At 34.5% G+C, this 22,847-nt stretch overlaps 1 protein-coding gene across 6 annotated transcripts in view; it reads right to left on the bottom strand.

Annotated features, from left to right (window-relative positions):
* LOC111088508 (WD repeat-containing protein 27-like) overlaps window positions 1-22,847 on the bottom strand; it is a 75,915-nt gene that overhangs the window by 31,585 nt on the left and 21,483 nt on the right. For all 6 annotated transcript variants that reach the window (XM_022398853.1, XM_022398855.1, XM_022398856.1 and 3 more), the window contains 3 exons: window positions 18,217-18,370; window positions 13,429-13,529; window positions 4,193-4,287 (listed from right to left, as the gene is read on the bottom strand). In XM_022398853.1, the coding sequence (XP_022254561.1) occupies window positions 4,193-4,287; window positions 13,429-13,529; window positions 18,217-18,370 (350 nt within the window). The remainder of the gene's footprint in view (window positions 1-4,192; window positions 4,288-13,428; window positions 13,530-18,216; window positions 18,371-22,847) is intronic.

Below are 22,847 nucleotides of genomic sequence, written 5' to 3'. Positions count from 1 at the left end.
TGGTGCAGAACATGCAGTACATTTTGTGCTAAAAGGGGACCCAAGCATAAGAGACGTGCTCCAAGGAAGTTATATCAAGTTGGCGCACCAATGGAAAGAGTAGCCGTTGACATTGCTGGCCGTTTGCCCCAAACTTGTGCTGGAAAGTACATATGTGTGGTGATGGATTATTTCACCAAGTGGCCTGAGGCATATGCAATACCAAATCAGGAAGCTACAACTGTAGCTTCGGCTATTAGTGATTTCTTCTTCAGATTTGGTATGCCATACCAACTGCATTCGGATCAAGGCCGTAACTTTGGATCAGCTGTGTTCCATGAATGCTGCAAGTTGTTTGGAATACGAAAAACCAGAACAATGCCACTCCACCCACAGTCTGACTGGATGGTAGAAAAGTACAATTGGACACTGGGACAGGAATTGGTAAAGTTTTGTAATAGCCTCCAAGATGACTGGGATATCTTACTCCCTCCACTGTTGATGGCCTATAGGACAGCAGAGCATGAAACCACTGAATACACTCCAGCAAAGTTGATGTTTAGTCGGGAACTTCGGTTGTCAGTGGATCTGTTAATAGGATGCCCACTTTATGAAGAGTTGCCTGAAAATGTGTCAGAGTTCGTGAAAGTGTTATCGGAAAGGATGGATGATATTCACCATCAAGTGAGTTCAAACTTGAAAATGTCTGCTCATTCCATGAAGCTATGTTGTGATAAGAGATCTACTGAAGTCGGCTTTGTACCAGGAGACAAGGTGTAGTTGTATAATCTCCATGGGAAGGCCCATATGACATAGTGGATTGTCTCTCAGACTTTCTGAATAAAATGTGGTCAGCGAAGTAAGCCAAAGGTGGTGCATGCCAACAGGCTTTGGCATTATCATGGTCAAGGACATTTCAGTTGGAACGAAGTGAACAATGGAACAAAAGATGCCACTGAAGATGTGTCACCTGGAAAGGCCACTGTTGAAAAAGAAACTCTACCATGTTTTGAGAAGGGAAACAGTGAAGCCCTTGATGAAGTTACTACCACTTATGTGACTGTTACCAATAATAGTTCATTTCCTGACGCAGCAGATGAACCTCACGTGAAGCAGAAGCCAATGAGATGGAGACCAGTAGGGAAGAAGATACGTCCCGTAAAATTAAGAGACTTTGTTGAATTTTAATTTTGTGTTTGTAAATTCTGTACATCTAATTAAGTTATTGTTAATTTTCTATTGGGTTAATGTAAGTGGCTATTGTTCAGGACGACCAATACTAAGGAAGGGGCAGTGTTACGACAGCGGAAGTCACATGATGCTAGTAACACGTCATGAGATTCTAAAAAGATCACATCCGTTCGTGAAGCCTCGAGTGTTCTCCAGACGCCCTCTATTTCATATATATAACACCGGCGAGAAGTGGTATGAATAATAGCAGATTGAAGAGATAGAGATGGACAATTGAGTCAAGCGAGGTAGTAAAGTGCTTGAATGGTTTGTTGTGAATTATAGCATGTGTTTTTAAGTTAAAGTGAATGTGGAAATTAAGTGTATTGCAAAATTGAATTGAGAAAGAATAAACTAGTTTTATTTAAGAAAGTACTTGTATCGCAGAAGTTTCTCGGAAAGAATTTCCACGAAAAATTAACAAACGAACACAGACGTAACAATATCATCACTAGTTTTAACAGTGTTGCCAAGAGATTGAGAAAGGCAGTCATAAAACATTTTAAGTAAAAAATATAGTGATAAGTAACAACTTTAAAGCCCCCAAAACACAATTCCATATCACAGGTACTGAATTCTATCATTCTTACCGATTTTGTTCTTTCCAGTGATGCCACTGCAATCAAATTTACTTGTAAGTGCTATAATAGATGCTATTATAAATAATCACTGTTAATCTGTCTTACTATAATCAAGTATAACATTGCAATATCATGTATATGATTAAACAAGCAAACTTGTTATTACATACATACATACACAATTATATCTATGGGAGAACTGTAAGACATGTTAATTGATCGCATTGGTTGACTGTTGAACTGAAGCTGCTTTCTTACAGTTTACCTAAGCCTGCTAAGAAACACCTTACAAAAACATAAATTTTAGCTTATTACAAAATATGCACTGTACTGTGTAAAGCTGAATAAAATCATGGTAACTTAATGTTAATGAGTCATAAATCACAGTTATGGACAAAGTAGATCTTAAGTCCAAATTCTTTCCATAAGATAAACATTTTTCCAAAATAAGTGATGAAGATTTTGACAATCTTCTAGGAAACAATGAAGGTATTTTTATACCCAAAAAATCATTTTTTTTAATTAAGTAATTTTACTAAAAATTTGTCTGTGAATTTATGGAGTCAGAGTTTGACCCAGTTTCTGACTAGTCTAATGTGCAAGGTGATTTTAATGCTAAAGTTAAAAATATTTTCTTTCATTTTATAGTTTCCAAAATTTCATTTGCATATTGACTAGAACCTTCTAAATGTTTATCAAGTTCTTATTCCATAAAACTTTATATTTTGTCTGATGTTTTCTCTATCTTAACACTATACAAGCTCATTTGATTTGACAGACCTTGTGTCCACCATACAAAAATAAAATAAACCTAAGTTATCTTTTTTCTCTCTATAATGACTGAAAATTATAACAGAAAATTACAGTTATTCATCCTAAATAACCTTAGGCTTGTATTGTTTTATTACTTTCTAAACTGTGTCTAACTACTGAACCCAACTAATAAGCTAGAAATAACCTGGTGAACACACAGCTCAAGTTAAAGTACTGAGTTACATAATGCACGAGCTTCTCGCATGCATACCTCATAGCAAATTTAATTTATAATTTATAATTAATTTTTTCATTTATGTTTTCTTATCTAACCTAACAAGTTTCTAATTTTTTTTTATTTTAGTTACTTTTATAACAATAAGAATATTTATATAAAGACCAACAAATTTATCATTACGTGTGAGTAGTGCACTTTTTTTTTTGCAGTAGAAGGCTTGAAGTGTCAATAAAAGTTAACCCTAATTTTTGCTAGGGTTTTTGTTAGTACTTTACTGAATTTTTATTTACTTCAAATATTCAATCTAGAACACAAAACAATAATATGCATAAAGCATACAATGTCTTATAATCATTATAATTTAACTGGCTTTCTAACTAAGCTATAAATGCTCGCTGAGCTGAACTTAGCAATAGCAACTTTGAAGCTGTATACCAAATAATTCAAAAATTATCATGAGAAGTTAGCATTATACATAAATTAGTAAATTAAAATCTTCTCTTTCTATTGGTTATAAATATTGTAATAGCAAACGTCATTTTTTGAAAACAGTATATGATAGGAGGATGTAGGATGTGGATTTGACTTTCTAGTTTTTAACTGTAAATCAAGATAAATATTTGGAGGCTATAAAATTACCTCCAAATGCAATACCTATGCTGTAAGTTTATAATTTGCACCAAAACTCAGAACCCAAATAGAAGTGGAAAGATTATCTAAATTGTGCAATTTGGAGTAAACAAGTGTCACACGATAGAGAAAAATGATGATTGAGAATTTATTTAAATATTTAATTTTGAAATTAAGACATTAAAACTAATATAATATGGTTTCCATGCCAAACTTATTGATAGACGTTTATATAAATATAACAATACTGTCTGTTGTTTGTCCATGTAACTACTTCGTATAGTGTGGATGGATCTTCACCAAATTTGGTGTGGGGTTTATTAGGTCCATGGGGAGATACATACAAATTTTCGGGTTTGCATTTTGCAGTTTTTATGGACATTTTTTACAATTACATATAAGGGAAGCAACTTTTCATGTCATAAGACATTTCATAAATCATGAATTTACATAACTTCCATACAGGGAACAGGTATTCCAGCTAGTTGATAATAAAAAGTTAAATTAAATTTTGCATATAACTCTGTCAAAAGGTCATGATATGTGCACTTTCACTTACACCTATCCAGAGGGTTATTAAAATAACTTCAATTAGATATATCAAAACTGGCAATAACTATTTAAAGGTTTCATGAATATATACAACATGGTACTTTGGCACTCACTACTTGTTCAATCCCTTAATTTCCATGTGATACACAGATGTAATGATATTACATGCATTTTGTGTTGTTAGTGTACTAAACAAATGAAAATATTTAATGCTATAAAGTGAACATACCGTGATGTTTTCTTTCCTCTCTACAGACAGAGCAGCAGTCTTTAATAAACCAACAGTCTGTGAAGCACATGAAGGATCAGAAACAGGTAGCTTCTCTATACACAAAGAAATTTCACATAAAAGCAAAGTTCCTTAAATAAAAATAAAAATATTAAAATTAACCAGAACACAAGATAAAAAATAAAAACATTCAACAGAAATGTTCAAAGCTGCTTTTCCAACTTTCCTGAAATTTGGGCAGGCCACTTTCTTTTAATAATTCTCCTAAATGCATGGTATGCCAGTTTTTTCTAAATTGATGAATTTAGAATGCTTTATATTCCATTTAATTCTGTACTAGATACTATTTTCTTTATCATTTTTATATACTAATAAGTAGTGTTACTTTAATGTCCATAAACCAATCATAAATTATTTATTAAAAAACTTTTAGTGTTGGGTTAGGTGCTGTTTGGGGCATCTTCCATGGACAGGAAATCACCTGACAAGTTTTCTTTTGACAGCATTTTGATCTCTATGCTGAGACCTCAGAATAAAGAATCATACATCATTGAAAAGAAACATGCCAGGTTGTTTCCCTCCCATAGAAGATTCCTAGTACTGAACTTATTTTTCTGGTTTGAAATACAAATCTGCTGCCAAGATTGATGAAGGAGGACTAATTCAAACACTGAAAAATATAATTACATAAAAATATTAGATATTACTTTTGTTGCTTCTTTGTGTGTGCATGTGTAATTAACACTAAAAGGTTAAATAGATATCTAATTACAGGGATATCAAGTAGAAAATTAATTCCATTACTTATTGCTTTATTCATGCAATACTTCCTTTAACCCTTTACAATCTAGTGCATCACTTTGGCCACATCTGCATTTATAGAAAATGTATTTCAAATAGATACTCACCTCTCTGCACCATAAAGAACTACTGCTTCACCCACACTGCTGTGTAATTTCCTGAGTATGTCACAAATCTTGAACAAAGCTCCCACCCCTTGTACCAGTCTATGATATAATCACCATTAAACTATAGCACCCCACCAACAGGAGGACAAGAAATCCTCATGAGCACTGGGAAGTGAACAAAGACTCATTCTTGGTGAGGCAAACTAAATGCACTGGAAGTGGGAAGGGGAGTTGGGAGGTGGTAGAGAGAGATGAGTATCTATTTGAAATACATTTTCAGGTAAGGAAAATGTTAATTTCAGGAATGCTACTTGCTTCTCTGCATGACTAAGAACTAGAATCCCACACTGAAGATGGTGAAGGGGCTAGTGTAGAAATATTACAAAGAAGAGCTCCTTTTTGAAAACAGCCCAAGGAATGTGGCATCCACGAGGCTCGGGGGTAGCTTATTGAGAAACTGCATCCATCTCAAGCAGTAAATACTTTTCATCCAGTAGAAGTGGTAAAGTAAAAGATATTGTCATAATAATCTTTTGTGGGGTGCTAACATGTTGTTAATATGGGTGAAATGGCACACTACTCAATTGTTCATTATTTCCCTGGGGGACAGCTAGGCATGAGTGTGTAAATATGACTAACTGGAGAAATATTTACGAGATATTCACAATAAAAATTAGGTGCAGGGAGTAGCATCACAGACTTGTGTACCAGGGTGAACCCAAGGCCCATCCAGTTGGACCTAGCAATCGGAAATGGCTTGGTTCATAATGAATTGGGGTGTCCTGTAACTAATGAAGGGTGCATCCACTTTATGTCATAACAGTGAGATTGCACAACCAAATAAAAAACTATCCACACTGACTTTACCAGTCATTTTGGACTAGGGAAGCAAGGGTTCTCCTGTACTCTTCTAGAAAAAAGGTGGGAGACATTTGTGTGTGGGAGGACACTGGAGAGATGCACAAGTTGCTGTCATTAAGCATAATCATCTGAGAGACAGTTCAATCAGTTACCACAACTACAAAAAGCAGGCACAAGAAAGGTGTAAAAGCAGGTACACATCTGATGTTATCTTCTTTTTTTTTTCAAGTGGAGAATGACCAAAGCAGTCTTGCAGAAAACCCCGTCTGAACAAGGCACTGACCAGGGATGAATGGGCTTAACACTTTCTGCACTTTCCTGCTCAATGCAAATTTTGTGTAAGTATTCCCTGATAGGCAATATCAGTCACTCAGAAGGTTTCATTGTCTCCATAATAAAATATATATGCAAAGTAAAAATAAAGTGGTTTTGAAACCTCAAACAAAAGCAAAATAAACAACTCATCATCAAAGCCACTGTGAAGAGTGAAGAATGGCAAATAAAGGGAGACAAAAGCCAGGGTAGATAAAATTCCTTGTGTATGAATAATGAGATGGGTCACGGGCGAAAGGCCATGTCATCTTGTTTGTTTACTCACATTCAAAATTTTATTGAGCTACTATTTCATGCATTTATATCAATAAATTTGATATCAAACTGTAGATTATAATTCAAATTTTAGTACTATACATTACTCAATTTCTTAATTTAAAAGTAAATATTAAAAAAACTAGATAAACATTGATTTTTATGTGTCATGTGGTCTGTTGAATGCAGCACTGGTTCAAATTAGATGTTTGTGATGTCAAAATACTAAGTCTATAGTTTTGTAGGAATTAGAAACTCAAATTATTGAAATAGACAAACTAGAACATAAAATAAGAAGGTCCTATCCTTTCTATTTGCTAAGATATTGCTCATGTAATAAATCAAACAGTGACATCCTGCTTACTTCTTTCCATTTTTGGAAATGCTCTCTTATATACACATACTTCAGAATGTCCCCTTGTGGCTTTCTCAGCTATTTTAAAGTGTTAGGATGCCATCTCATTCTTTTGAACCAACATTTCAAGGAGGTAGGTTGTGTCTTTAGTCTGCTCAAAATTTCATATTTTTTTTAGACTAAAATACATTTTAGTTACTAAGCTTGATAAATTATAGTAGAATTCTATGGTATTGATGTAGTAATTTATGATAATTTTAGTTATTCATATATACATATAAAACCTAAAAATATTTTGTTTCATATCCTCCTTTTGAAAAAATTTTAAAGGCTTAGCAACCTACATCAAGCATCAACCAAGTACAAAGGTCATAACTAGAAGAGATAATTGTTTGCTTTACTTCTTTAGTTACTGTTCAATGTTTTAAGAAAAATAAGTTTAAAAACTTATTTCTAAATAGCAATAATCTATATGCATATCATGTATAATAATTGAAAGGTGACTGTACTTTACAAAATACTAGTCTACTAAAACACAGCCAAGACAAGTTACTTTGTACAGACCAAAGATCAGTCTTATGTTATCTAATATGGTAACATGAGTGTGCACAAGTCACATCATTGTAACTTCTGTATTGGTAGCCAGGCACAGCCAAAAGGTCAATATAATAACAATAATAAATATATATATAAATGTATAATGTTATGAGATTTAAGCTATTTAGTCTAAACATTTATGTTTTCATGTTATAATTTGTGTTCATTCTAGAATGAAAGAGGCATAATTTATATTTATTACCTAATTTTTTTATGGTGGTTGTGAGATCAGTCAAATCTACCAAACCCATACAGAGATCAATTACTGAAAATAACAGATAAAATATAGTTTTTTCTTAAGAAATGTTTGATAACTATTTGGACGTAATATAGATCTCGCATGTGAAATTTGAAAATTTTCGGATGTATAAAATTATTTTTAATCTTATAATGAAAATTAATTTGCATGATAGATAAGCAACCTTGTGAAAAGAAAAAGGCATGAGGAAAACATTTCTTTAGGAACATTAAGACTTAATAAAACAATTTGTTATCTTGCATATGAAAGCAATGTAATGTTTACTGATAATCTGCCAAATTTTGTTAACATTCATTTACTAATTTAAAAGTTATATCAAGAAAACTATAACAAGCACAAAGTGGTTACGAGGTCGGTCCCAGGGACTGAGCCTGTGCTGAAGGAGTTAATGTGTCAAGGGACATTCACACCTCCCACTACAAGATTTTAAACAGGGTAAATTGATGACAAGAGGCAAGAGAAGATGAGAGATGACAAACATAATGGGAGGAGACATGAAAAATAAGAAAAAGATCATTGACATAGAAGAAAATAGGTGGAAGAAGTGTATAACCCAACCAGGCAAAGTGGAAGAAGGAGATAAATAAATAGAGGAAGTGGAATTACATGGTAAGAAAAGAAACTTAAAACACCCTTAAAAAGGGGCACTACAAGTGAGATAATAAGGAACAGACTGTACAAAGAAGATGAGCTGAATACAGAAAGAAAAGGAAGGATGAATGGAGAAAACATCTAAAGACATTGAAGGTAAACTTGTCCCTGTGGTAAATAGTGCAGGAAAAGGCCAAGACAAAAGTGGTGGCTCCCACAAGGGAGAAGAAATATGTCCAAAGCATATAAAAGATTGAACCATACTAGGCACAGGGCATCATCGGCCAGAACTACAGAAGCAAAGATGGGATACTAACTTAATGGAAGTGAGAGGAGGTGAAAGGCAGATATAACAGAATGGCCACAATGGGAGCAAATCCACTGAAAAACTAGAGGAAGAATGAATCACTCAGTGGGAATGATTCTAGCATTGATAACATAGTAGATCATCTGCCACCAGGACCTGACGGTGGTCATGAGCCCAAGAAAGTAAGTTCGGAGCCAGGAAAACAGAGGTCCTAAAAGCAAGTGCCTCCCTGAAGAAGAAGGTGGCTGAATGGATCATGATAAGAAGACAGAAGATGATGATGGCAAGCCTGCAGAGTTGCTACCAGCTCAAGGAGATACATATGGAGAAACCTTGCCCTTGGAGACCAGGTACCAGATATAGATTAGGTATCCAAAACTGCATCTCACCAAAACATAGATAGTGTAAAAGTGTGGTTATAGGACCAGTTGTCTTCAAGCACAAAGTCAATAGAACATGCCACCTGTGTTACCCTCACCATATACACATAAACCTAAATATGTAAGCAGAGGGAGCCCACAAACTGACTTCCAAACAGAAGAAAGTCTAGGTAATATGAGGAGAAGGGTAGTATCCAAGTGTGGAATCAAGTGAGGCACCATAACCATGAAAGGTGAAAAGAAAATAGTGTATCTATGGAGATACCTGCACTAATTCTTTTGCCTCAGGCTCATGTAATTTGTGGAAAACTTTATGAATTTCATTTGTGCAACAATACATATGGTAACTCTGAGATTTCTTAACATATCCTCTTAAAAACTGGTAAAATTTTGATAAAAATCGTAAGTATCTCATAGACAAAGAATGACATTATTTTAATTAAGTGTTTTTACTAAAAATGTTATTTATCTATTCTAGTTACTTGCACTCAAATTCTTAACAAATCAAGTGCAAGGTGATTTTCATTTTAAGTATAAAAATACTTTTCTTCATCTTATAGTTTTCATATTTTATTTGCATAAATCTCTAGAACCTCCTAAAAGAATATCAATAGTTATTTTAAAGTTTATATTTTTTCATTTTCTCCACCATATCACTAACTCTAGCTATTATCATCAAGGCACAATGTCATAATTGAAATAAGGAAATAGAAAGAAAAAATATATGTATATATTTTAATTTTTAGTCAAATATCTTTAAAGATTTTCCTTTTAAAAATTGTAATTTCAGGTTTTTACCTTTTCACATAATTAATTCTTAATCTTTTCTTTTCTTCCCATTTACAACTTACTATTCATCTTCACACAAATCAATGGTACCCTTGAAGCATATTACAGTGTCTCTGGCAGAGATGCAGAACCCTTCATCAAAATTTTCTTGAACCATGTAATATTGTAAGATTTGAGAACTGATGCACAGTATGGTGTATATTTAAAAAATGTTTAAACCTTTCAATTATGCATTTTAAAACACATATTATACATAATTAATTAAAATATAACAGTAAGACCTAAATACACTTTAAACTGTATCTCTAACTATAACATATTTAGGTAAAAAACAACCATAAGTGCTATAGTCGATCAAGCAGCCAACAATACTACAGTCAGTTATATGTACTCCGTGACAATTGCATGCCAATTTCAAAATAATCATTGTTAGATTATAGTGTAACATGAGCTCTTTCTAATGACTATACACATGTGTATGCAATGTCTACGTATAGGCTATAAAGCTCACACAAGACTGTTGAATGTGGGAATGGCACCTGTCAGGGGTTGAAAAACTTTTACTTGTTTCAAGTAAATATACAAGTCAAAAGGTCATGTAAGCATCTTATAGTCTAAACATACATCTACACAACTGCCATTATATTATTGAAGATAGAGTGTGCCAAAGAAGAGAATTTTCATAGCTACTTGGTCACATGACAATACATTTGAAGTTAAGTAGTTCTTAAAGGTTCCTTTTGAAATAAGAGACTTAAAACTTAAATAACAAAACTTTGAAAATTAACATACATTAAAATGTTAATTACATTCTCATACATTTATAGTAAAGGTGTTTAATGAAATTTTCAATGTAATACAGTGATTTGTGTAGAACACTGTTTAAAGGGGTACCCATTGTAAAAGGGTTAACAGGCTAAAAACCACTGAAGCAGAGATGCATGAGCATATCCAAGGGGAACGAAGGCCTCAAGAGAAGCATCATCAAAAGAGACTAATGTAGAAAATGGAGGAAACAAAAGAACCATGGTGTATCAAAAACTACATGCCACAAAAACAAGTATATTGAGCCTGCTTCACATACAATCCCCACCCTGTATTTCATTCACTTGGGGACTAAGCTGGATTTAAAAGCCAAACCCACCACCTCTAACAAGACAACTCCTGAAGGAAAAGGAAGGTCGCAACAGATGGAGCCACATAAGAAGGGGCAGTAGAGGCAAAATATTCATGAAGTAGTAGAGCAACATGCCCCAAGAATGTAGCTTCTTTGTAAAAACCCACCAGATCCAACATAAAAGATGAGGCCATATCCAATATGAAAGGAAGGACTGAGAACCAAATGTTTGACAACTGCAGACAAACCGAAAGAAGCAAAAAGTAGGCAGACGAATCAAGATGTGGAAAAAATGTCAAAGATGCTGAATTGGGTCACCCAACACCAGTAACCACTGGAGAGTGAGAAACCAAGGAAACCAAAGTTGGGTCAAATAGGAAGGATAAAAAAAACTAGAGTAAAACCCCTAGAGTAGGGTTTAGTAAATGTCTTATGGCATTTGAAAAAGAAGAGGTGGAGAAGAGAAGTATATGCTAAATTCCTGAGGAATTCACTAGGTTGTAGTAAAGGGAGTCCATCAGTGGTCAAAGTGAGAGAGAAGCTCCCACAGGACCAGAGCCAAGGAGTGTCTCCTGAAACAAATTACTTCCAAGACCTGTGACAGTCAGCCCTCAGAGATGGGAAACTAGGGACAGTAACAAGAGAACAAGGGACAGAAGAAGGAGTGATCCCAAAAATTTATATATGATGAAAAACCTGGTGGGGCCCCAGTAAGAATAGATGACTTCTGAAGAGATATTATCAACTTAAAATGTCAATGTACAAGAAATAGCCCTGAAACACACATTATAAAGAAAATGTGCAAGACAGAGATCCTGGAGAGGAGATTGAAGGATGTGAAAACCAGAAAGTAAGGCAACCTGAAAAAGTATGCTCTAAAAACATAGAAACCAAGGAAGAAAACTGGAGAGAAGTTGTCCCAGTAAAGCTCACAGGGTCATGGTGGAAAGCCTCCAAATGATTGTGAAGCAAGAGAATGAACAAAGAAGTCTAGTAAGAGATGAAGATGAATATATGGAAAGAGTGAAAAAAAAGGAAAAAGACGAGATCCCTACATTGTAAGAAAAGGTTCAGGTGGATAAAAATTATTGTAGAAAAAAGACAAAAGTCATATACCTGTGGAATCCAAGCAGTAAAAAACAAAAGTTGGACTAGCTGATCCATGGTGGGAAGAGGGAATGAGAAGGAAAAAGCAGACATGGAAGCATAATTGGTGAAACATTTAAAAGATGTAGCAGGCTCAACTGATGTAACAGAAGCAGGAGGTTAGGAATCCTAGGTACAAAATCAGAATGGAACCAACCATGTAGTGAACAATGGCAGTAATATCATTGACCTTCGGTGGCTCCAGACCCTATGACAGTATTGGATGACTGCTGTGAAGGAGTATTAAAAACCTCAAAAGATATCAGAAACATGAATACATAACCCACTTAAACTACAAAACTGATGCTGTGGTGGTCTCTTTTTATAAAATACATAGATAACAGGTGCTTTTTTGTTATTAGTTAGAAAATTAGCCAGGTAATTAGCATGAGGTAATAGTTCTTTGTGGTGCAGAGAGGTAACATTTCTGGAATAAAACTATATCCAAAACACTGACACTTCAAACATAAATCATGACAATCATTGAATGTTTTTTGAACCTCAATTAGATTTTTTGGGTCAATTTTCAATTCATACTAAAATAAAATCCATTATGTGACATAATTCGATACTATGCCATTTTGCGTATTAGCAAAATACAATCCCAGCAAAGCCTAATGACATCATGCACTAGCCCAATTTGTTGAAAGAAATTTTACAATAAAATACCCTGTATATCTTTAAAACTAATATAAACAGATAGTATTTATTTCATTGTAACTTATCCATAACACTTTTCTTCTGTAATCCTTTTAGAAATTATGTACAGGTGTTTCAGAAAGACACCCTCTACTGATCTCTAATCTTAAGCTATGAGCTACCATTAGTTTAAAATTAACTGTATGTGTTTTTGTAGTGAAAAAAGGAACTACCAAACTAATCACTTCAACAAAATAAACAAACAAGCAGGGTAACCCTATAAAAACACATGATAAAGTAAAATTATCTAAAAAGTGTGTGACCACAAGATGCTTCTCAGATAACAGTTAAAAGTTTAGAATCTTATAATCCCTATAATGAAGACATAAAAGTTCTATGACATGTAAATTGTGAATAAAATATAATCCTATCTTTCAGAAACTACCATTACAAGTACAGAAGTTGTAAAACAAAATATGAAGTGAATTGAAGTTTACACTTTCCGACACCACCAGTTTTAAAAATGCACTGCTTTCAAACTATTTGAACTGGAAATAAGAAACAAACATACATACACAAATTCTGCAGATTTCCATCTTCATTTTCTACAGTGAATGCTTTATCTACACAAGTGGAAAGTTAAAATATTTCTACTCTCCAAATTAAAATTAGGAAAAAAAAAGAAAACTTAATATTTACCTCTTAAGTCAAAAAACCCAAGTAGTTCATGGTTTTTTAGATCCACTATGAGTAGACTTGTATTGGTTGCTATAGCAACAAGATAGTCATCTCTCTCCAAGCTGAAAATAATGAGGAAAAATATTTAAACAGATTTAAAAGATTACTAAGAATAGTGTTAAAGTGAAAAGTGTTTTATATGTCGTTACAAACTATACTGGTTTTAATACTAACCATAATAAGTGTATATATGTACAATGACCAGCCACATTATTAGAATTGTCATGTAATTTCTCAGTCTACCACTAGTAAGAAAGACAGGAACAACATATAGGGTTAAGTGTCTTATATGGTTCTCTACCATCAATGTCACACATTTCTTATCATTCATTGTCCATAATTTGAAATGTTTATATTACAACACTAAAGCATATATTTCCTCCTGAAGAAGTGTAACTTCTTTCTAATAATAGTTGAGAATTCTAACTATGATGTATTGTAATCTTTACAGGGTTCAAAAATCATCCCATAAGCCATATAAGTCTATTTTGCATATAGTAAAAAAAAAGTTAACATCTTCTTAAATTGAAAATGTATTTTGATAGGTACTTACCTTCATCCACACAAAACTTGATCTTCTTTGTGCCCTCTAAGCATTGCTAAAAATTTTTTGCACTTAATGCATCACTCTATATACCCCATCAATTTTGAACATGTAAATGCCATGTAACTACTTTCCACCAATAATACTGCACCATCTATACTTGCGCAGCTAGCTCCCTCTGCTATTCCTGCTCAATCCTCACTTTCGAGAATTGGCAGGCTATAAAAGAAAGAGGAAGGGTGGAAAGTACCTTTGGGAAATACATTTTCAGTGTAAGAAAATGTTAAGATGGAGGGGTCAGCTTAGGCACACAAAATTTAAACCAAGCAGAAAGTGACCACTCAGAATGAACAGGTGTGTGCTCTATAGATGAAAACAAAGCACACTTGTGGGGTACCGCACTACTTCTGGAACATGTATGCTCTTCAACCTTGAAGCAGGAAATGAATCTGATATGGTCAGAAAATAAGGATGTGCACAAGTGCCATTTTTTTCTGAGAGGTGCAGTCTATAGTAAAATATAAACTGAATTAGCTATGTACATACACAACCTCAACAATACAGACAAGGTTCCATAACTTGTCCTTGGCTTTAGAAGGTTGAGGATAAAGCAAGAATAAAATATATTGTAACATAAACATAGTGGCTAGGGCACATGGAAAAATGTTACATATACTCATCAACCCTAACCGTAAGTAAACAGTGTGTCATCAAACAACCAGAATTATGAAGAGGAAGTTAGCTTTTAGCTAAAATTGGACAAACTCCCAAAATCATACCCGGCATTACAGAGTCATGGGGTTGCCTTAACTCAACTGCAATGACAGGGTAATATCTGTAGTCGGTATTATGAGCAGAAATCATAACTTGCCCAACCATAAATACAGGGAAGAAACATCCTGCATCCGGGAATTATGAGGCAGATGAAGTCCCCCAAACTCAACCATAGGAGTAAGGAAAGAAGCTCCTACAACCAGAATTAATGAGAAGAGGAGCCTTTAAGGCACGCAACTCTAAAAACAGGGCAGTATCATCCTGAACCCAATATTATAAGGAGGATCCTACATAGGCTGGACCTGCTATAACAGATAGCTGTTCACCTGGTAAAAAACATTCAGTGGAAATAGAAGGATGGAAACCAGCTTTGCCCTCTTCTCACTGAGTGTATAATCATGAGTATGTATGGTAAATTAAATTTCTAACTCACTCAGGAGGAAGCCATTATGGTCCACCACCCCAGCAACTGGAAACTGGCAAGCACTCTTGCGCTCCACTGGAAGAAAAAAAAGTAAATGCAGTGAGGATTCTGGAGGAATGTCAAACTGGAAAAGTGCAATAGGTGTCTGAGATTCCCTACTTCGAAAAGCAGACCAACTCACTTTATTCAATCAAAGGGTCAGCAGCACTGGGCATAAATCCCCTTCTGTATTACTCAAGAAGTCCATGAGTGATGGTCCACCACTGAATGAAACTTACTGATATCTGGAAACATATATATATGTCTTGCAGAACACCCCATCTCTACAATGAGCATTATAGTGCAATCAGTAAATATTGCGGGTTTGAGGCAAAGCATACCTGACCAGGCAACACCTGCCACAGAGTGGGATCCTATTATCAGTGGTACAAACAAGGGTTGCTGAAAATAAGAGCATAAATGAAAGGAAGTGATAAGATTTACCCCAATCAGAGGTGAGCAGATGTGTGAATAATCACAATGGGAGGGAGACAATATCTACCTGAGAAAGATACAGCCAGATCATGCCAATAATGACCGAGAAAGGTATTGGGAGTAGTCCATATTCCGGCGTGAACAATCTCCTCCAAAAAACAGCAAAGGTGAATAGCCAAAGACATGGTGATATAATGTATTTGAAGAGATATTGTGGAAACAATGACCTTCCATGGATAAGTCCAAATATGCCAGCCTAACAAGTTGACAAACCAATCAACCTTCCATGGATAAGTCCAAATATTCCAGCCTAACTAGTTGACAAACCAATCAGTTTGTGTGACAGGGGAAGGGAAAAAGAAGGGTTTCAGGGAATAAAAAGTCAGGAATGTGAAGCCAAAAAAGGAGGCAGTATGTGCCACATAACACCATAAGGCATGAACCAGATAAAGAAGACAATCAGGATTGAAATGAAAGTACAGGTGAGGGATGGAAGATAAGGTAACTGGTGTGAAAGCCGAACCACCTTCACGGGGAGCATAGGTCTTAGGAAAGAAAGACTGTTCGGGATATAAGATGACACAAGAAGATTGGTAGAGGATGCGGGTAATGTAAGTGGCATAAATATCTGATTGATGACGTCTGCATGCAAGGAGAAAGAAATAGGTCTAGAGATGGTACATGGAACACGTGAATAAAGATTCAAGGGGAGGATGGGAAAGGGCATAAAATACCACATGGTGGAAAGGCTGGAAGCTACATCAAAAACAACAAAAGGCAGAAGGTACACCATCACCTTTGGTAAATGAACTTGGAAGAAAGTCTGAGTGATCAGGAAAGGAAAGATGAAACACATGGAGTCAGATGCTGGGCTGAGGCAATGGACCTCACAAAAGCCATGCATGAAGACATCTGGTTGAACAATGTCCGACCCAGGTTGACAGAGTAGAGACAGAGAGAGGTAAGGGAGGTTGTACACGTAAAGGTCGGAGCAGAGGGAACCATGGTTGCACCAGCCAATACAGAGCCACAAGTAGGACTAGAGACTGAGTGATTTGGATTAGGGATAGAACTCTAGAGAGGAGTCAAATAAGAGTGTAAGAATAAATGTGATGACCCCTCCAATCTTGACTGAATGTGTCCACTCCCAGAGCTAGCAGTTGTGGAACAGGAGACCAAAAGGAAGGAAGGAAGTATTGATATGAAGTGTTCCCAGCTGCGAATACACCCACCAAAAGACTTGTTGGTTCGAAATAAACAATTCACAACCAAATTCAGGGTGCCAGGAACATGGGAAGCTAAGACCACCATGTGGTGACTGTGGGCCCAGAAAAGGAGATCCATGGTCCAAATGCACAGACCTAGATTTTGTTATCCTCTTGCTTGGTGATATGAGTGACCACTGTGGAGTTGTCGGAGTGCACCATAACCACCCCTCCATGCAAGAAACGAAAGAAGTAGGACAAAGCTTGACAAACTGCCATAAGTTCTAGAAATTTGATATGGAGAGAAGACTTCTCGACTGACCAGAGACCGTAAATCTCCAGAGTGTCAAGGTAAACACCCTAACTCTCTAAAGATGCATCTGTGAACAGATGTAAGTCCGGACAAGGTGGAGGAAGCAGAACTACCACTGTGTGCTGCTCTCTGTCTAGCCACCAAGACAGGCCAGTTCTGACTGGGGAAGGAAGGGTTAAGGGATCTGAGAAGTTACACTGAAGGGAACATATATGAGCTTAACCCATGGGAATGAGAGTTTTCAAGGAAGCCCACATTCCCAAAAGGGAAAGAACCTCTCCAGCTGTGAGAGAATGTGAGGCAAGAGCCTATTGGACTGCTTGCTACATATTCTGAAGACAAAGAGGAGAAGGCAAATAAGCACAAGCATAAACAGTAGCCACATGTGAAAAAACATATGTCTAAACAAAGCTGTGCTAATTGAGAAAGAGAGGATTGACCAGGAATAGCAGAGGGAGCTAGCTGCACCAATATAGGTTGCACAGTATTATTGGTAGAAAGTAGTCACATGGTATTTACATGTTCAAAAATAATATAGACTGGTTCACTGAGCCCAAAAGTTTTTTTAGCAATGTTTAGAGGGCAGAAAGAAGATCAAGATAGCTTTGTGTGGAAGGATATAACACCATATCAGAATGGAATATTCTATAAATAGGAACAGGTCATAACAAAGAGATCATTCAATGCTTGATCATTTAGTATTATAGATTTTTACTATAATGTTAATTTTGTTTTTGGCAGAAGACACATTATTTTGCTACCAACTTTTTTCCACTTTCTTTTGTTATGGTAGCTATAAAAAAGAAAACAGTTTGATGCTTATTATATATATATATATATACACACACACACACATTATCTTTTTTACTACTATATTCAGTTCACTTTATTTATTTGTATATACATACATTAGAAGCTTAAGTACTAAAGAGTTTTCTGTCCCTCAAAAAGAATCTTACAAAATAGTTTAATTCATTTTATAGAAATGCTAATATCATGAAGTACTGTTACTTACTAATGAATTGGAGATTGACACTCATCTGATATTTCACTTTGTTGTTTGGTTATCCAATGAAGAGCTAGAACAAAATTTGTGGATTCTCCTCCACAACCTCCAGCTTCAACATGACCCTCTATAACCTCTCCTATCTCTTGTGGTTTAATACTACCTGTACCATCAGCCAAAAAATAAAAATTTCCTTATTTCAAACAACTTATTCCAAAAAATAAAAAGCAACATGTAAACAGGACTAAGTTTTCCCTAATTTTTACCTTGTTTAACTTATCCACTTTTACATCTTATCTATATAGGGTTTGTCCATTTACTAAACTTGGATCTTTTTAATGATATCACATCTCTAAATAACTGATCCTTTTATTCTACCTTAAGTGTTTCTATACATATAAAATGGTTTGATCAGATCTAATAAGTTACTTTTATACATATTTAGAACAATGGTAACCTGAATTACACATACCTGCTACAGTTTTATTGTCTTGAAATTTTTACATGTTCTACAGTAATTCCTGTACGATTAACAAGCCACATGGTGTGTCATTTCGGGATAGTATTTGTTTGTGTGTGCACTTTGACATTTTTTTTTCTTTTCAATATTATTTATTTGTCAAAGAGTTGAGATAATGGACTAAAGGTAAGAAAAATTTTTTGCCTTTTGGAATTCCAATGGTCTGGAGTGAGCCTAGAAACCACAGAGATAACTGCTATTTTTGCTCTTGTAACGTGCAAGCCTATAAATCTCAATATAAAAACGAAATTTCTTATGTGAACCTTCAACCTGCTATACCTGATGTACCTGTGCCTACTCGTCCAGAGACTCTTGATACAGTTTCAGCTGATTCTGAATCTGATATCAACAGAAATGATGATAGGGATTGTTTTCAACCTGAAACGTCTGGTGTACCACAACTTTTCAAATAAGGTGAACTTAATGATTTGGTGAGAGATTTGGACCTTCCAAAAAATTCTTCAGAAATTTTGGGGTCCAGACTTTTGGCTAAGAACTTACTTTCTCCAGGGACATCATTTTACTGGTACAGAAATTGTGAGAAAGAGTTTATACCATACCTTTTGCAAGGTTCACTAGTTTAATGCAAAAATATTACTGAATTAATACCAATGCTAGGAGCTGCAGTTTATCAACCAAGTGAGTGATGATTGTTCCCTGATTCCTCCAAAAGAAGTCTAAAAGGTGTTCTCCTTCAAAATGATAACATATATGCATCAGTTCCTATTGCTCATTCATTTCACTTCAAGGAAATGTACGAAAATTTCGAACTTCTTAATAAGGTCAAATACAAAGAACGTGGTTGGCTACTTTGTGGAGACATAAAAGTTCTTTGTATGTAGTTGGGTCAACAATCTGGTTATACAAAGTTTTCATGTTTTTTGTGTAAATGGGACAGCAGAGCATGAAATCAGCACTGGATGAAAAAGAATGGCCACGCAGAGTCAGCCTGATACCAGGATCGAAAAACATTGAATGTTAAAGTTTGGTTGACATAAAGAAAGTCCTATTACCTCACATAAAACTGGGCTTGATGAAGAAGTTTGTAAAGGCCTTGGACAAAGATAGCGACTGTTTCAAGTATTTATGTGGGCAATTCCCAGCTCTTTTAGCAACAAAACTTAAAGAAAGGATTTTTTGTTGGGCCTCAGATTAGGAAATTGACTTTGGATAAACATTTCAAAAGGACAATGAGGAAAGTTGAAAAAGAAGAAGCAAGGATTGCCTTTAAAGATGTTATTGACAAATCTTTAAGCAACAAGGACCCAAATTACGAAAATAGTGTCAATATCATGCTGGGATAAGTTCAGAGTTGGGTAGTAATATGAGCTTGAAAGTTCATTTCTTACACTCACATATTGACTATTTCCCTGAAAATCTCAGTACCGTCAGCAAAGAACAAGGGGGAAGATTTCATCAAGACATCAGGGAAATGGAGAAGAAGTATCATGGAAGGTGGAACATCAGCATGATGGCTGATTACTGCTGGTCATTGAAACGAGATGTTCCAGAAGCAATACATAAAAGAAAGACCACAACTTCTAGTTTTGAGAATAAAACATGTAGTTTTCACAAAAAAAAATGGGATGAATTAGGATGCATATTCATTTGACGTCAATGTTCTTTCCTTTTCTTCAGTTTGTTTGTATTTTTTGTTAACAAACACAATAAAAAAAATGTTCATTGTGGTAAATGAAATAAAAATTTGATCTAAGTAAGTTTTTTTCCCCCCAATTTGTAAAAAATCCCTATGTGATAGAAACAAAATGAATATTATTTTTGAAATCTGGAAAGCTGAATTATGGAAAGTCCATTATTAAAATCCCAACAACTTTTATGAAGTTTAAATTCACAGGCCTGTGTTCTTATAAGCTAACCAAAAACTGAGTGGGAAAAAAATCAATATCAAAGTATTAAGAGCTAAAACTTGAACTTCCTTCTCAAATGTGTTTCTGCAACACAATAATAAATCTTTAGTTTATTTCTTCATTTAATGATAAAAACCATAGTTTTTGGCTTTTATTTACATATAGATGCTTGATACATTAAGATCGACTGAAATAATAACTTAAATTGATAATTAATATGTACTTGTTACTTTATAGATTTAATAGATATTTGTTGTTACTTTATTAACGTTTTTACGCTTTTACTGTGAGGTAAAAATGGCTGCTGCTATGATTTTGTCTGGTTTATGAGCTCATTGCTGTCCTAATTTAGGAAATAAATATAAATTTTGCCCCTTTCATTCTAGAATGAACACAAATTATAACACAAAAACAAATATTTAGACCAAACAGCTTAAATCTCATAACATTACACATTTATATATATTTATTATTTTTATTATATTGACCTTTCAGTTATGCCTAGCTAACAATACAGAAATTACAATGATGCAGCTCATGTGCACTCATGATACCGTGTCAAATAACATAAAACTGACCTTTGGTCTGTACAAAGTAAATTCTCTTGGCTGTGTTTTAGTAGACTAGTATTTTGTAAAATACAGTCACATTTCAAATATTATACATTATATACGTATATAGATTATTGATATTTAGAAACGAGTTCTTAAACTTATTTTTCTCAAAACATAGAACAGTAATGAAAGAAGTAAAGCAAACAATTATCTCTTCTAGTTACAACCTTTGTACTTGGTTGATGCTTGACGTAGGTTGCTAAGCCTTTAAAAAATTTGCATGTGGAGGATACGAAACAAAATATTTTTTATATATATAATTGAATAACTAAAAAATAATAAATTACTACATTAATACCATAGAATTCCACTATAATTTATCAAGCTTAGTAACTAAGATGTGTTTTAGTTAAGAATAATATGAAATTTCGAGCAGACTAGACACACTCTACCTCGTTGAAATATTGGTCGAAAAGAAATAAATGGCACCAAGACCGTTAAAATGGCTGAGAGAGCCACTATGGTATATTCTGAGTTTCTGATTGGTTATTCATGTCATATATAGAAGTAAGTGTATATAAGGGAGAATTACCTCCTTGAAATCTAGGTACGAAAGAACGAAATGGCATCCTAACACATTGAAATAGCTGAGAAATCCACTAGGGGACATTCTGAGTTTCTGATTGGTTATTCATGTCAAATATAAAAGTATGTGTATATAAGGGACCCTTTTCGAAAATTGGAAAGAGGTGGGCGGGGTGCCACTGTGTTTGATTTATTACATGAGCAATATCCTAGCAAACTAAAAAGATAAGAGGCTCTTATTTTATATTCTGGCTTGTCAATATTGATACCTTGAGTTTCTAATTTGTATGAAACTATAGACTTAGTATTTTGACTTCACAAACATCTAATTTGAAGCAGTACTGCATTCAACATACTACGTTTCATACAAAAATCGATGTTTATCTCTGTTCTTTTAATATTTACTTTTAAAATAAGAAATTGAGTTATATATAGTACTAAAATTTGAATTATGATCTACAGTTCGAAACCAAAGTTATTGACATAAATTCATGAAATAGGAGTTCTATAACATTTTGAATGCAAGTCAACAAACGAGATGACATGGCCTTTCATCTGTGACCCATCTCGAAAAGGTTAACTTGAATTCTCCACTGTATAAGTATTCTCAGAATATGGAAACTGACTCAATAACTCACATACAAAATTGAATTCTCCACTGTATGATTAGTATTTTCAGAATATGAAATTAGACTCAATACCTGACTTAACCTGAACTCTTATCTATATATGTAGTATTTTTTTTTAGGTTTTATATATGCATTTGAATAACTAAAAAATCATAAATTACTACATCAGTACCATAGAATTCCACTATAGTTTATCAAGCTTAGTAACTAAGATGTATTTTAGTCTAAAAAAATATGAAATTTCGAGCAGACTAAAGACACAACCTACCTTCTTGAAATCTTGGTTCAAAAGAAAGAGATGGTGTCTTTAGAATTTAAAAGGGCTAAGAAAGCCAGTAGGGGGGACATTCTGAGCCTTCCATTGGTTATTCATGTCATATATAGAAGTATATGTATATAAGGGAGCATTTCGAAAATTGGAAAGATGTGGGCGGGGTGACACTGTGTTTGATTTATTACATGAGCAATATCTTAACAAATAGAA

The sequence above is a fragment of the Limulus polyphemus genome, unplaced genomic scaffold (genome assembly GCF_000517525.1).
Source record: "Limulus polyphemus unplaced genomic scaffold, Limulus_polyphemus-2.1.2 Scaffold3909, whole genome shotgun sequence".
Taxonomy (NCBI): Eukaryota; Metazoa; Arthropoda; class Merostomata; order Xiphosura; family Limulidae; genus Limulus; species Limulus polyphemus.
This window is presented reverse-complemented; position numbering and strand designations above follow the sequence as displayed.